We start from the raw sequence: 17473 nt of genomic DNA on the forward strand, positions 1-17473 counted from the left end.
TTCATGTGGTACCACTAAAACACAGAAAACAGTATATACATTTGATAAAACGCTATATTCTTGAGACGGAGGTATATCGAAAAAACAGTGGTGACATGAATTGCATTGAACCAAAGTAGAAACCAGCAAACACAAAGCTAAAACATGATGGTAAACCTTCAAATTTTACTTAGGAACGATAAAACAGGGACAGGAAACGAGGAGTGCATCATATAGGGAATATATGCCAAAACAGATCTATTATAGCTTATAGTGTGCTTCATATAATTTCACAATGTTCCTGAAATGTTCCTCAACATCAACAGGCACAATCAGGAAAACGACTAAACTACGGCGGAATCCCTGCTAACATCTTATTAAAAGAATGCGGCATTAAAGTAAAATGTACTCTTGACCGTAGAAACTCCATTTCATGCTTCCACTTTTTTGTCTGTAAATAGATCAATGAAAGTCATGCCATTAATTCAGGACAGTTAGAGAAGTAATCTGCATTATTAACGGCATACAAAAACATGATCAAGCAAGATATGAATATGGAGACAATCTTGTTAAAGGTACAAACCGATTGGCTCAAAACATTTAAGTTCCCACCAGTTTTAATTTCATGAGTCAGGACCGGAACCGGATGGCTTATCATTGTCATTCCCAAACACGAAAAAACGACCTTGATGCAATCACAGGGTTAAACATAAGTGGAGGTATTACAACAAATAAACAGGAGCGGTCAGCATTTCCGCCTTTCGCTCTGCAAGTGTTGATTTGAGTGTTCAAATAGACAGATAACAAATACCTAACAGACCTTTGAAGACACGGCATTTTTAAAGAGACAGTCATCCAAAAATGAAGGTTGTCAAGGTTGTAATGTTTTTTTTTTTTTTCCAAAGAACGACAAAAAAGTTAGTTCCACTGAAAACTGGTGGAAAGATAATTCATTGGATTGTTTTTTTACCCATCACGGATTCATTTTCACTCAAGTTTAAAGGCCATTTATAAGTCAGTTACATCCTAAAATGACAAATAGCCTGTATCTGACAGCATTTGGGTTTGTGAAATAAAAAACTGAAATACAAGAATGAAATGAGTACAAGCTGGACATACAGTTGTGTATAGTGTATCATATATGAGCGTGATATTCTACAACCATTTAAAACAATGACTGCATCGGACTCTGAATCTAGAACCATAGGTCTACTACACACACTTTCCCGAAATTAGGCATATTTTGTTTTGGAAAAAAATGTAAAAATAGTCCATTTACAGAATTAATACAAAGCTGAAGGTTACAAAAATGACACCACAAATATTTACCAAACAAAATCAAAACATTACTTCAGTGACTGTTCATATATTAGAAACATACATTTTGATGCAAATATTGGGGATTCGTATGTCCATTCTCAAAACATACATGACGTGTCAAGTAAATACAGACTGGGAAGCAGGTTACAACAGTATAAAAATAAATCCAGATATCGTCTGACGCATTCAAGCAACGACTGCTAATAACTATGTTTTTTTTAAAAAAGGCTAATAATAAATACCATACTCGATAAAAAAGACATATATTTTTAGCAAGACATAAATCAATACATAAAACAAAAACATTTTCCTTTTTTTGCATTCAGTTACACTTTTTAAAGAGGACAATGGGCCCCTTTCATTCAGTAATACATACATACACTTAATTCCAATATGCTTTTCTGTTAGCGCTGATATAAAATTGAGCAACATCAAAAATAGTATGTACAATTTGTTTTCAATAAATAACATTTTTGCTTTTTTTTTTTGCAATATTTTGTTCTATTATAACATTATTGCCACAGATGGGTGTTGTGAACACACTCGCTCGCACAAAACGCAAGACAACATGAGGGCAAAGATTCACCAGGTGCATTTTTTGCCTTACATTACTCTGCTGTCAAACTCAATATCACAAAGTTAGATGCACAAAAGGAACCCAGGATTCCCAAGACGGCTGATTTGATCAGGCGGAAAGGGGTTTATTTGGGCAGTGGCGGCAGAGGTGGAGGTGGTTCTGAGGGTAAAGGTGGCGCCTGGGTTCCTCCGCGAGCGCTACTGCTATACCGATAGTCTCCGTACTGAGAGCGATAGTCAAACATCTGAGGTTGCGCCGGCTGAACGCCCTGCGCACTGAGCAGCGAGTTCAACATGTCAAACGTGTCCTGGTATTCGTTGGACTGGCTGCCTGTATTGTGTCCGTTCATGTCGGCTTTGTCCGACTTGGAGTGCGAATAGTTTCCCTGATGGTGCGAGAGGCTCAGCGAGGGAAGGATGTCGGACCCCTGACCCATCGCGTGGGAGGGCACTCCGGTAAGCGTCGGCAACTGAAACGAGTTTCTGGACGATTTGCTAACTTTCGAGAGATGGCTGCCGGAAGGAGGATCCGGCAAGTGGGTCCTTTTTCGGGATGATGACGACGAACTTGTTCGCACAGAATCACCCGAGACCTTTTTGCTACTTCCCGACGCGCTGGCAGAACTCGAGTGTTTTTGTGCTGAGGATGAGGAAGACGATGTTGATAAAGAGCCGGTGGCGGAAGAGGAGGAGTGGTGGTGGTGATGGCGATGATGGTGGTGGTTGGACCGCTCTCGGTGTTTCTCGCGATTTTTCCCATCTTCTCCGGAGCCACTTCGCCTTTCTGGAACTCGGATCCGCACTTTAATGTCCTGCTCGGATCCTCGACTGCTGCTACTGCTGCTGTGCCCCCCGCTGCCTGATTGGCCTGGCACTGGGAAGCGCATTTTTATGGAACTGTGTTCCGATCGCTCGTCCAGCGGGATCTTCAGGATGATAGGTGAGGGTTTTTTTAGGTCTGAGGAACTAGAGCTGGACTGCTGGTGGTGATGGTGCTTCTCCTTTCTCTGCTGGTTCATGAGGGCCTGGGCGGCAGTGGCGTATCCCTGTTTCACACTTGCCTCCATGTTCTCCAACTTCCGCTTCTGCGCCGCCAGCTCGTCTGCGTGTTTCACTCGATACTCGCTCAGAGACAACTTAGCAGGCGCGTGAAGCTCGTTGATAGTGGGCTGCTCCTTGGCAGGAGGCTGCCAGTGTTGGGATGAGGGAGCAGCGCTGTGGTCATCGGCTGAGGAGTCCATGGAGGAACCGGAGGGTGGGGCGGAGAGGCTCATCAACCCAGCCAACGTGCTGTCAGCCGATGCCATGGAGATCATATTCATAATGGCTTCTGACTGATCACCATCTTGCACTTTTGATTTCTTGGCAGTTTGACCTGCAGCCTGAGGCACAACAAACAAGAAAAAATTAGTATGAAATTTATATGGTCAGAACAGACTACTGATCAAATGTTTGGGGTTAGTAAGATTTTTTTCTTCTATTAATTAATATTTTTATTCAACAAGAACGCATTTTTAAATAAATGCCATTCTTTTGAACATTCTATTGATCAAAACATTCTGAAAAATCAAATGTTTACAAAAATATTAGGTAAACAGACTTACTTTCCAGTTTCTGATACGTTTTAAGCGGCTGGGCGTCTTCTCCAAGATCTGCAGGAACTCATGAGTGAGCTCTGTGAAATCATTAACAAAATCTTTAGGACTAGTGGAAAACATATTATTTGGGGAAAAAAAACCATTTAAAACACTAAATAGTTTCATTTCCTGGCTAAACCACAAAAATTTTGCCCACGGTTACACTGCAGCCCTACAAATGGGTGCTTATTAAAAATCATAATAAAACTGACTTTACATGTAAGCTGAACCAAATAAACAATGCTTCTAAATAATAAAACAAACATAAAAACATCCAAATCTCTAGCATTATACTTTCTCTCTATTACAGAGACAACTGCCATTTCAAAAGAAAATCACTTGCAAATACATACCATCCAACAGCTCAAGGGTCACCGTGGGGTCAACATACTCCCACCAGTGTTTGCTGTCTGTGGAAACCGGAATCTCCCAGTTGGACCATTTGCAGGCCAGATGAATACAAACACAAGCTACGATAGGCGGGCTGTACTGCAGGCAGAATGTAGTCAAGTGGAGACTGCAGCAAAAAGAGCACCCATGATTACAAAAAACACGAGAAAAAACAAGAAACCATTTAACACTACTGTCACTCTACAGTGATAAATACATACACTACCATTCAAAAACTTTGGGGTCAGTAAGATTTCTTTAATGAATGAATACTTATTTAATATATTTGACTGACCAAAAGTGACAGTAAAGACATTTATAATGTTACAAAAATTTTCAATTTCAAGTAAATGCTCTTCTATAACTTTCTATTCAGTATACAAACATATATTTCAAAAAGTGGTAGACTCCACTGCAATTCAACATTGGCAGCCATTTACTTCAAAAACAATTGTTAATTTTAGCATTTGTGATCTAATTTGTAGTAAAAAATGTAACCTTTGAAAAACTTGAAAATCAACATACCTGTTTGTTGCCATGAAGTATGAGGTCTGAGCTAAGTCTTTACTCGCTGGAAGAACAAATGGAAGGCTCATAATCAGACTTGAAATCTGTGAGCTTGGTGGGCTAGAAGAACCCATTACTGAGCAATACGAAGCACAGTTTACAGTGAGCAGCTGGTTCTCACCTCGCACAAGCTGGGTACACTTGACAACATGTGTGTGAGGATGATCAATGGTGATCTCAAATGCTGGAAGGAAGAGAGCAGATGAGAGAAAGGCTTTTAGTTTTTGGTTTGAACTATAATTACTCTTTAGAAGTGAAGCCCCCACACACAATTTACACAATGAGCAAGTGAATCAAAAACATGGGTCTTCCTGTGCTTGACTGGTGAAATATCTCTGAGCTCCATGCAAGTGGCCTGTAGGGCGATTTGGTTATAGTCAAAATTTTCAAAACAAATGACCATTATGGGCACATACGGAAGAGAATTTTCCAAACCAGAGGACATATCACAAAAATAATATGTCAGCATTTGATACCATTACCCTCTCCTGATTTAATATTCTGTAAAACTGTTTTGCTATAGCACACAATCCTAAAAAAGAAGATATTCATAGAAACAATTTTATAATAACGAAAAAGATTTGAAGGCTAAATGCCAATGAAGTTAAAACAGGGTTTCTACGAGTCTTATGAAGGCGAATTTAAAACTTGACCAAGTAAAGATAATGTTTAAAAAAAAATTAAAAGGAATACAAAAACATTAATATGGCCTATACTGTAAATGTCTTGTATTAGCAATGCTTCAGAGTTAAAAAAAAAAAAAAATCAATAGATCTCCAATTAATTTATTTTACAAAAAACAAAGTGCTTGGATAGCTCTGCTTCCGATCACTATGTAAATAACTTTTACTGTCCCTTCTGATATTAATTTTTCACAGGGCATGCAGCATTTAAAGCCATGACTTATAAATCTAAGACATTCTGCTTCAATTTAAGAGCTTTTTATGCCTTCGTTTGTGGAAGGGTGAATTAAGACACGCAGAAACACTGTAAAACAGTTTTAGTTGACAGAGTCAACTAAAAATAAATTAAAAGATAAATAATGATTTAAGCAGACTGAGGTTGGTACTTGGCACTGATACTGTTGAAAAAATGTGCACTGTAACATGTTTTTTTTTATTTAATACCAGATCTTTTGACATTTCTTGTGAACTCACGATGTACTAGGATTAACACACAAAATTGATAGCATTGTGAAACCACACACAGGAAGGGCGCATTGCCAGATTGAAATGGAAATAAAAATGACAAAGGTGACGGTAATAATGAGGAGCTTGTAATAGTCCAGTCGACTCCTAGGAATTAGCAGTGAATGAGAGTAAATGTGGTTATTCGGTGCATCTCTCTAGTATGGTGATTCACTGACTCATTCTTGCCCTTCCAAACTTACCCAGGGTCTGGAGTATAATGCTCTCAAGAATGACCAGGTCTTGGGCTTGTTGCAGGTATGTCTGAGATTGAGAGGACAGGCAGATTACTCACATGGTCTCTTGGTCATGGACTACATACTCACTCTCATCAAATTATTACAACCCTCTTTTTGCACCAAGCCAATCACCTTATGATACAAGATATGCCCTTTCAATTCATAAATATGATAGTTAGTGAAGACTAAGAGATAAAGACTGAAGAAAGTTTACACATATCCAACCTAAGAGGAAAAAAATTAGATCAATTCAGCCGAAATTATAGAAATACGTGGGTTACACAACCTGTTCAAAAGAAAAGCAATGTTATGGTCGATGCTGTGGTTCTGCTGCTTGTGATGAAATTTTATATTTTAGATTAGTTGATACAAATATTGATCTGATATCAGTTAAAAAGTGTGAGCGAATAAACTGTCAATCCGAAAGACTACGGAGAAAAAAAAAACAAAAAAAAAGATGCATTTAAAGGGGTCATATGATACAATTTCCAAATTTTCCTTTCTCTTTGGAGTGTTACAAGCTGTTCGTGCATAGATAAGATCCCTAAAGCTGCAAAGACTAAAGTCTCAAACCCAAAGAGATATTCTTTATAAAAGTTAAGACTGGTCCACGCCCTCCTAAAACGGCTTGACGGCGTGATACGCAACGCATAAAAAGAGAGTACAAGTCATTATAATCAGTAATTAGGTCCCCACTGGATGCAACAAATGCCTCGTTTGTAATGGGTATTATTGGTGTTGTCTCATCGCGCCGGGACACGGCATCACAGTACGGTAGGGGTGTAACATTTCCGTCACACGCTTGAGGTATTCGGCCAATCACAACACACTATAAACACATTGCATTACACCAAATACACAACATAATGTTCTTTTTAGCAACGTCATATGACCCCTTTAAGTAAAAAAATAAATAAATAAAAAGACAAAAAAATTTCAATCCACTATTCATCAAGGACATTCGAAAGTGAACTATTTCTTAAAGAAATTGTTCCTTTTATTTACTCTCCCTCACTTCAGTACAAATCTGTGACTTACTTTCAGTGAAACATAAAAGATAATTTGAGAAATATCTCAGTATTTTTTTTTCATATAATGGAAGTATGTGGTACCCAAAACTGTTTGGTTACCAACATTAATAAAAATATATTTTTATGTTCAACAAAAGAAAGAATGTTATACAGGTTTGAAACGACATAAGGGTGAGTAAAAGATGACAGAATTTTGATTTTTGGGTGAACTATCCCTTTAAGAAATAGTTCACTCAAAAAAAAAAAAAAGTAAAATTCTGTCAAAAAAAAACTTACTCTAATAAGTTGCATTTATACAAAGCAAGTACATGGAACCAGTGACTTTCACAGATGGTTTGAAGACCATCTCACATACACTCTTATTACTTACATCACTCCTGGTGTCTGGTGACGGGTCCTGAGGATTGAGACATGCATGGGTCACCTTAATCACATGCTCCAACTTGCGGGGCTGTTCTTCCACCTTTGCGGCTAAAAATAGAGCTGCAGGAGCAATCACCTGCACAGCACATGCCAGAAAAAAACGAGGTTAGAGAGTCCTGTCCAATGCAGCCAGCTGTTTTTATAAAGGTTTTTAATAAAACTTGTGGAAGGATAAAGCACATACATTCCGGTGGAAGCGAGTGAAGGACTGGATCATGTAGAACCGATGCATATACACAATGGCAGTGTTAATTGTAAGTTGAGACCTAATGGTCCAAAGTTAAGGATTTTAACACATTAAACACATTTAAGAAAACAGCACAACTGCCCAACTAACACTCAGTATTTCAAAAGGATCATAACTACTATTGATATTTAGGAGAGCATAACCAGCCAAAATTTCTTGACCAATATGCTGGGCTTGTCAATCACAGATTAATAATTTCATTAAATCCTTCTATTTTAATTCATTAGAGGTACTAGCATTTTTAAAGACACAGTAGAACCATTATTCAAATGTAAAAGTGAAAGTACTCACTCCTGACAAAGGGGAAAAATGCAGCAATTTTCCTTTAATCTAAGGAACATCATTAATCTCAAATAAAACAGAATAACTCATATTCTCTCTATTATTATATATTCCATAACTGTATCAGAACTTCTCTCCAGCAGGGCAAATCAAGGTATGTTTAATTAACACTAACAGATATAGGTTTGGAAGGGCATAGATAACAAATAAATCTAATAATAAGGTGTAAACAAATGGTATAATGAAAAAATAATGGACAATTGAGTGGGAATGGCAGTGACACCGGCTGCGCTATTGTTCAGTAGGAGAGACACCTCCAGCTAGGCCCTGCGGCCTAAACTAAACCAAAAACTGGGACATAAATCTTTTATTCCGTTCGCCTTAATTCACAGGTTTCACAATACAAAAGCCGTGTTTACTGGTAGAGCTGTTTCAGGTCATTATAATGCTGAAACTCAACACCGCACATGCCGCCCAAACCGGCGTAAGTCTCCTCAGAGCAGCTGCCGAGAACGACGCCTCACAAACTGAAAAAGATACACGTTGAGCCGCTGTCCCATGTCCTGCAGCAGGTTAGCAGCTTGCTGTCGGTACGAGAGCTCTTTGTCGGGATCAAGTCCCGCTCGGCGAGATGGGCTGTTTTCGATTTGTTCGCGCGTGAAGTACCATTTATTGTTATTTAGCGAAAGCGAAGGGAACGAAGCCGCCATTACTGAGAAGGACAATGTTTTAAAATCTCATGCGTCACAGGAAGTGCGTCATCGCCGGCTGGCGGTGTGGTTTGAATTTAACCCGTTCAGAACTGGACACAAAATTATCTTTATTTCTACTCCAAACGCATCCATGAATTAAAATGAATCATTTTCTGACGATTTTAGTAGTTTTTTTTTTTTTTTGCAATGCCCATTACAACACTAGAAACCCAGATATAAGGCAGGGCTCTACGCTTACTTTTCTTTTTGCTCCTAACTTAAAAAATTTAGAAGCACGTTCAAAATTTTAGGAGCACCTTATAATCAATAATCCAAAATTTGACCAAAAATTAGCCTTCCCATTAGGAGGTGATATTTGACTCCTTAAAGTGATTTACAGTGGAAATTTGTTTTTACCTTTGTAATGGCATTTTCTAACTTTATTAAAAGTGTGTCATGTTTTATGTCAAATTCTTTAAAAAATTATATTTTATAAGCTTTTTAAAAATTCTAATTGAAACAACAGAATGAGAACAAGTAGAATAAGAAATATAAGTTACCAATCAAATCGGTATTAACAAAATGAATTTGTAGAGGTGGCACAGAAGAACACAAAAGTGGCTCAGAGGTGGCATGAGTGCAATTAAATCCATAAATTCATGTTGAGTTTAATGTTTTAAATATAAAATTTGAATATAGAAATATTAAGTGATTTAAATAACTGAAAAGATACTTTAAAAATGAAACTAACTGCCAGCAGGTGGCGACAAGTCACTGATTTTATCACTGAATCATTACTATTGACGATGACGAAATAGAGCAAAATCAGACAATAGTGTTATAGTCAGACAATGTAAGTCACTTAATATTAACTTCTTGTTTACTGAACTGTTGTATTAAATCAGTATTACATTTACATACTCCCTTAAAAATCATTAAAAGCTGTCACTCATCGTAATTCATCGCGATCTGACATTATAATCAACGAAGCTCACACACTGCACAATGAATCTCTTATTTACACCCTGTCTACACTTTGCTTATGAAAGGATTCGTGCGATATGTCTGTGATGCATTACTCAACGCTGCAAAAACACGTAGAAACTTTTGAAGCTCCCCTGAGTGCAATCACAAATATGATGATAATGATGATCTGGTCAGTTGCACTGGTGCTCCTAAATATTTTTTCATAGTCGCACGCAGTTGTTTTTAGTCGCAAATGCGACTGAAATGGTCGCACTAAAGGATATTATTAAAAGAAAACTAAATTATACATTCATACAAAATAATTTTACATTCATGTTGGTTTTAACAAATCAAGTGCTTTTCTTAAACAAACAAACCGTATTCAACTCCAAGGCATACAAATAGCAGATAAATAGTTAAAAAACGACCAAGCACACAACTTTAAAACATATTAAATATACAAAATATCATATCAAACATACAAAAAGTCATTCACAACTTTATTTTTTAATCCTTTTAAACGAAAAACAAAAATATTACAAGACGGCATTATACAATCAACTTATTCAACATTATTACAGAGGCATGGGCACAAAATTAAAAGGCTAAATAAAATAATATATTAAACATACTGAATAATATATTAAACTATATTGTTTACAAATGTATTGTATCAGCTATATTTAAGTTTTAGTTGACATTTACTTGTAACATTTGCTGTAACTTTATATATGATAATCATACATTCTTTGTAAGTAGGCTAGTTTGAGTATTACAATCGGCCAGCCCTTTCCGAAACAAAGGTTCTGTCGAGAGAAAAGGACAGTGACGAATGCGGAAGTGTTTATGTTGTAACTGGTTTAGTTGCTAATACAGTGGCGTGTAGTCAAATAAAATGACCGAGTCTAAAGCGAAAAATATCAGCGCTATTCCATTCGATGGATTCAGCAATGTTCGCATCACATCATTATGGAGCTTTCTACAGTCTGTAAGTTTACAGCAACATTACATTCTTTTTTTTTATGGTTCACATAAAGCTAATCCAGAGTTTCGTAGGTATTTTTTTTCAGTACAACCGAGGCCACGTGTATTAAGTAAAGAAAACGTATATTTTTGTAAATAGGAAGAACTAGTAATAATCTTGACATCTGGTTTCCAGGTTGACTGGTCTGAACCCTGGCTGATGGGTCTGCTGGCCTTTCATGTCTTGTGTTTTGCTTTCACCATCCTGTCCTGCAAATACTACCGCCTGCAGATCTGTCATTTTCTCTTAATGGGTGAGTTTTTGCAATAAAAATATTCTAAGAGAAAATGTATAAAATTATAGTGGAAAAACACAGTATTAACTTTCTGAAAAGATTACATGACAACCAACAAAATGTGTGAATTGCGAAAGTTCCCCAAAATATCATTTAAATTGATTGTTATATAAAATATGTTAGATATTTATACACCAGATAACGCAGTATTTCTTTTCTTTTCAGTCGCTATGGTTTACAGTGCAGAATACCTGAATGAGCTGGCAGCGATGAATTGGAGGTGATCATATACCCACCATAACCCCCTGACATTAAGGTGTATATGTTTTATTGTTATACTGAACGTGTATGCATTTTGTTTTTAGGTCTTTTTCAAAGTTCCAATACTTTGATTCAAAAGGAATGTTCATTTCACTAGTATACTCAGTCCCGCTCTTGCTCAACACTGTTATTGTTGTGGTAAGTTTTTCCTTCTTCTTCATATAAAATACAACAATATGCATTTCCTCTTATTAATTTTACAGAGCATGTTAACTTGGTCAAGCTTTTGCTATTGATTTAAACTTAAATCTATGTTTTTTTAGGCTGTGTGGGTATGGAGGACCTTCTCAACCATGACAGAATTAAAGATAATGCAATTAAAGAGAAAAGCTGCCAGAGAGAACAAAAAAATGCAATAGAAGACATGAACAGGATGTGCTCCATTTCATAATGTCCAGTGGTGGAGGGCAAATATAGCGAAAGAAAAGACTGTTTAGATCATTAGAAAATATGTGGTGGTGAAGGTTCTTAAGTATTATTTCAGGTTGCTGATGAATGACTACTCCACCTGCTAGCAGATGCTCCATGGAACATTTGATTTGATCAAATCACAATACTATCAAACCTATTGGACAAAGCCATCAACTGTATTATGCAACTGCTTTGTGTACATATTGACCATTCCAGAGCTCAAAATTGCTTATTTGTCTGTTGTTAACATTGAATGGATTGTATAAAACCCTGTTTTTGAGTGTCGAACATGTAAATTATGTATTTATGTCAATAAACTGAATGTTGTTTTTTTATAGATATCATTTTGGTTTTCTTTTAATGTTTTAATGAAATATCTTTCTTTAACCAGTAGAGGGGGCAGTATACCAATTCCCCAGGGTTTAGTGTAGCACAGTCCATAAATGTTGCAGTGCACCCTATATGGTCAGAGTCGCATGCATGCATAATTGGACTATTATAAGCATCTTTGAAGACCTCAGGATTATACAATCCATTGAGGTGATGCTCAAAATGCAAAGCTAATCATTATGAAAATCATCTGGCCTCAAGGTTTTGAATTGTTGATGTGCAATGATGGTGATTTGGATTGCGACTATCGGGTATCACGCTTCACTTGCGCAGTCTTGAGATCTCATCCTGAAACCAACAGTGGCAAAACTTCAAAGTCACTACCATCCTCCCGAGTCAGTAAAATGAAGTCATATTTCATAGGATTATTGACTTTTCATTCTTCATTATTCACTCCCTCTTTCTCTCTCTACGGGAAAATGATCCGAAAATCCAACTGTGGATTCCAAAATGTATTTTTTTTTCATATAGGTGTGATGTGTGATGTTACATGATATTCTTTTCTGGAAAGTTGTAATGCTAACAATCCTCCTCAAGGGTCTGGAGATTGAACATTCGTATGTTTCAAAGTGAGTTAGCTGTAGTGAAGCCAGGCTTTGGCCCAGCATTTTCATTTGGTTTCTGTGCCAATTCTATGGCCAAACCACGAGAGCAGTTACACAGGAACCATCTGAAACAGGTGCTCTGTGCTTTCCTGGAAGGCTTTCTGCTTTCTGAAGAGTCCTGAGATGTCAAAGGCCTGTTTTCTGTACACTTAAAAAGAAGATAAATTAGTTTTACGATGTCAGAGGATTTGTGGTTTTCTGACACAAGAAGTAGCCTATCTAGTGAAACCTCCTGTTGCTTTGTTAAGAACATCCTTTCATTTCACTACCTTCATGGTACAAAAATGAGCCAAAACTATTAAATCAACAAGATATTAGTCTTCCAGCATCATTGAGGAGCTATGTTTACCAGAAAATGAGAGGGAAAAAAATATTAAGTCTCCTAAACAGTAAAAGTCTATCAGCATTTAGGTGTTAGAATGTACATTTATGTTCTGTTCTAATGCATAATTATGTTTTTATCGCAAGCTTCATTCAAACATGGTGACGATACTGAATCTTCTTTCTTCGCAGCTGTGGCTCACTCTGTTTTAAAGGGTCTCACATGCAGCATCTGCAAACTATCCAACTACAAACTCACACTTTTTCTCAGCCACCCCAGGGTGACAAAAAAGTTCAGATCCTGGATAAATTGTGTATCATTAATGCCACTATTAATGCCACTTGCTGACTAGTGGAACATAAACATTTAAGCTAAAAAGCGTTCACCTGTAATACTTTATTAGATGGTAAGTTAGATGGTTCTGTTCATATCCAGTTCACATCTTTTAGATAATGCAGGGTTTCCCAAACGTTTTTGTCAGCCTTTAAGCAAAAATTTACTTGAAGCGCATGTTCACAGTTAATGATGGTTAATGGTCACATGATATGTAGGTAAGGAAATTAATTATTTCATTTTTTTATTAGTTGTTTTAATTTAAAAAGTGTTTTTTTATTATTCAATTAATTAGCTTTTCATCAATTCACAAATCCCAGTTTGACAAACACTATTCTTATGTATTACTAGCCTAAGTCAGCCTAACCTATTTAGCTGGTCTTAGCTGGTCTATCTGACCCAGACCAGCTCAAAAGTGCCCAAACTACTATAAAACCAGCCAACAGAACACTCTGACCAGGTTGGGAGACTAAGATCAGCAAACATAAGCTGGTTTAAGATAGATTTTACATTAGAGAGAGTCCCTCCTGCTTGAGAGAATAAATACTATTAATATTAAATATTAATAAATAGACTACAAAGAGAGAAAAATATTCTCACATTCCTCCATTTTCCTTCCATCTGCACACTTTTTCTATAGGGTGACAATGGATGGATTGCAAATCCTGGATAAATGATGTATTGTTAATATTTAGGGACGTTTAGGCTAAAAAGTGTTAATTAGACACCAGGTTTTGTGGTTTGGAGTTTGTATCTGTTAATTAATACAAGGATTTTCAAACTTTTTTGTCAGCTGAACCCTTGTGATGTATAATATTTACTTGAAACACCCCCTGAGATTTTAAGTTAATATTTCAATAATTTAACAACACATTCACAGTGCTCAGATGCTGGTTAATAGTCCCAAGACATACAGGTAAACAAATAAAATGTTTTATATTTAGTGTATTTATTAATAATTGTATTATTTATGTATGCATTAATTGTTACTAGTTATTTAATTTTACATCTTTATTATTTAATTGTTAGATTTTAATCACCTCACAAACCACCTTAAATTCCCTCACAATTTGCTGATCTTAGTTGGCCTAGCCCGAGCCCGACCAGCTCAAAAGTGTCCAAACTCCTATAAAACCAGCCAACAGACCAGTCTGACAGCTGACCAGGTAAGCAGGCTAACTAAGACCTGCAAACCAGCCTAGGCTGGATTTCTTTCCTCAGAAAATGTCCCTCCTGTTAGTACCACCCAGTATTAGCAAGTAGCAAATCATGGCTGTGATGTAAACATGTCACATAAACAACACTCTACTCAGTGTTTAAAAAAAACATTCCTTTCTGGTGAGTGTCTAATAATACAATTTAGTACAGTGAATTGCTCAGATGGTCAGATTCATGTAAATGTTTACAGAAAGAGTGAAAAAAAAGTTGTGCTGTCTCTGTATTTATGGTTTGCATGGTTTACTGTAAACGTATCAAGGCTATTGATCGCTTGTGAGATGGTTCAGCTGAAGTCTATCAGCTCAGTAGGACAGTGATGCTGTCTGTCTAGGAGCTGCTGTAAGAGCTAATCAGAGGTCTTTGCTTTTCCCAGCATCTCCGACGCTGACTGCATTACACTTCCACCCAGTCACATGACCCAAACGCTGCATTTTCCCATCATAGAGCAAAGTGTGTCAGTGCAGTTCTTCCAGAGAAACCGGAGATGGCACACACACACACACACACACTTAGGCGCACGTGCCGTCTAGACGTCAGAAATCCTCTATTAATGATTTCCTTGAAAGCATCGCAAACACCATCGTTGCGTAATATTGGTTTGACTGGCAGCGTTTATGTCAAGGTTTCTGATGCCTGGCTAAATCTCTGATCTTCACTAATAATCCAGGAAGTACAATGGTGCTAACAGGAACTGCGCTGCCGCACAGTACTTATCGTAATGTAAGGGATATGTTGACTTGGAAATGATGACGTTGATTACAAATACTCCCTGATCTTTCTTTTAATTCTGAGGCTGATGACTAAAAAATGGATAGATGGATATGTGAATGTGGATATAGTTACATTACAAGCAAAGGAGATTAGCTATAGCGAGATTAAAAATAAGGCAGAGAGGTTGTTTTCAGCATGAATTATATCATCGAGTCACATTTTATTTCATTGAAATGTTGCTGTGAAGTGCATTGTAATGCCACGACACCATCAAACAATACGCTATGTCACTATAACTAGAGCTTTACAATTTCTGAAGAAAACATGAGTCACTTTCCATTTAATACGCAGAAATAAACATTTCTTATTATTATCAATGTTAAAAATAGTTGTGCTGCTTAATGTTTTTGTGGAAACTGTGATATATTTTTTTGGTGAATAGACATTTCAAAAGAACAGCATTTATTGAAATGGATTATAAATGTCTGTACTGTCACTTTTGATCAAATTAATGCATGCGTGCTGAATAAAAGTTAAAATTTATTTTAAAATATATATATTGCTGATCAACTTATTGTACAGTAGTACATGTTTTCATCAAGTCTTGCATTTACAAAAAAATAAAAAAATAAATAAAAACACATTTACAGAAAAATATAAATGCCATGATACATAAATAGGGATGTGCTAAGAAAAGAATACAGGACTTTTAAATATAAACAATAAAACTATTAATATCAAATCTGATAGGAAACACAATGGATTGCACAAAGTGGATATAAAAAAAGTATGATTTATGTATGACAGGAACTTTATCACTTTTTACAATTTTAAAGTTTGTTTTTTGAAAGAATTGTATCCTTTTATTCAGCAAGGACGCATTAAATTGATCAAAAGTGACAGCAAAGAAACGTATAATGTTACAAAAGATTTATATCTCAAATAAATGCTGTTTTTTGAACTGTCTTTTTATCTAAGAAAGTTTCCACAAAAAATATTACACAGCACAACTGTTTTCAACAAATAAATGCAAACTTCTTCCAAAAACCACAAATCTTACAGACCCTAAACTTTTGAAGGGTAGTGTATGTGACGAAAAAGAAAACAAAACTAGATTTTGGGGGCCAATAACGTCTCCAGAAGAGGGGTCTCATGTCTTGTTGTCCTTTTATGCTCCTGAAACTTTATTTAGACCCTCTTAACTTTGGGAGACGCTATAAAAGGATTTATTTTCTTTTGGGAGGACGAAACAGAACATTCCACAGCCACACAGATATCTACCACTTGTTTTTCTCTGTTTTGTCTCCGCAAGCCAGCAAAGACAGTTCCAATGTTGTTTTTTATCAGGAAAACATGCGGTTGACATGGGTGTGTGAAACGTCCTTTGCTTTCGAGAAGATGGGAGGGAAGAAGGTGGGTGTGTCCATCTTTTTCCAAAAATCTGGCCACTCCACGACCTTCAGTTTGACCTTCTCTCCCACTCCTCCCTACTATCTGTCTCTTTCCCTGCCCTGCATCATGTTAAAGGGCAGAGTGTCTTCCAGAAGCATCATTAGAGATGGCAGAGGATTCTCTCTGATGGGACGGCATTGTGTGTAGGCTGACTGCGTGTGTGATATTTTTGAGGAGAACACTTTAGTGGGTGTCTCCATTTGCACTTTAAAGGCTTAAGAAGGGACGCTAATGACACTGCTTCTGCGCAACAATACACACAGACGCACATGTACACACTTATTTTGTCCAAACAAGGAAGACAAGATGGGTCTTCATTCAAGCCGAAAAGCAAAGTGTGCTGTCATTATAACAGATTATCATCCTACACTACAGAAGTATTTCTAAAAGAGAAAAAAAGTCCATAGAAAATGAGATGAGAGGGATTGAGCAGCAACAGGTGCCAACATCATGGCGCAAGTCTCTACGGTTGTAAAGAAGACAAAATAGCATAAAAATGTATATACATTTAACATTAGGTAGACAAAAAATACACTGTAATTTAATGAAGTAAATATTTTCTGAAAGGCTTGTCATTAAATACAATTATAAAAGCCAATTATTTAATTTAGGAAACTAGCGCAAACCATGTTTTGGCATTAAAATAGTATTGTCAGGATTTACTAAAGAGGCGCAGTGAAGAATTAGCGCTGAAAAGGCGTGGACAGTTTTTTTTTGTGCCTGACCTTATTGAATATGGATTTGTAGGAGTTTCCCTTTCAGACGCAAAATTTATGGGAGGAGAGTAGTATTAAAATGAATCAGGCAACACGATTTACGAACATTTGCGCTCGTCAAATTACTAGTATTTGCGCCAATATTTAACGGGCAAAAAAAACATGTCTTCAAACAGGCGGCACTTTTCGCTGCTCTTGG

General features: G+C 36.8%; 2 protein-coding genes across 3 annotated transcripts; one reads left to right on the plus strand and one right to left on the minus strand.

The window, feature by feature from the left end:
• Positions 1–578: 578 nt before the first annotated feature.
• LOC107715012 (cyclin-T1-like) lies at positions 579–8624 on the minus strand. Of its 2 annotated transcripts, XM_016521035.1 has the most exons (9): positions 8419–8624; positions 7534–7615; positions 7297–7425; positions 5860–5920; positions 4591–4653; positions 4428–4473; positions 3866–4029; positions 3480–3550; positions 579–3257 (listed from the first exon to the last, which is right to left on the minus strand). In XM_016521035.1, the coding sequence occupies exons 1-9, from the start codon at positions 8586–8588 to the stop codon at positions 2001–2003; spliced, it is 2043 nt and encodes a 680-aa protein (XP_016376521.1). In that variant the 5' UTR covers positions 8589–8624; the 3' UTR covers positions 579–2000. The 2 variants fall into 2 exon arrangements, with proteins under 2 accessions (XP_016376521.1, XP_016376520.1); XM_016521034.1 differs by having other exon boundaries at positions 4428–4653.
• Positions 8625–10352: 1728 nt separating this feature from the next.
• Positions 10353–11855, plus strand: tmem18 (transmembrane protein 18). The gene is made up of 5 exons (XM_016520961.1): positions 10353–10524; positions 10696–10813; positions 11021–11075; positions 11161–11254; positions 11380–11855. Exons 1-5 carry the CDS (start codon positions 10432–10434, stop codon positions 11473–11475), a joined length of 456 nt encoding a protein of 151 aa, XP_016376447.1. The 5' UTR covers positions 10353–10431; the 3' UTR covers positions 11476–11855.
• The last annotated feature ends 5618 nt before the right edge of the window (positions 11856–17473 follow it).

This window comes from Sinocyclocheilus rhinocerous, unplaced genomic scaffold (genome assembly GCF_001515625.1).
Source record: "Sinocyclocheilus rhinocerous isolate Xijiao unplaced genomic scaffold, SAMN03320098_v1.1 scaffold28, whole genome shotgun sequence".
Taxonomy (NCBI): Eukaryota; Metazoa; Chordata; class Actinopteri; order Cypriniformes; family Cyprinidae; genus Sinocyclocheilus; species Sinocyclocheilus rhinocerous.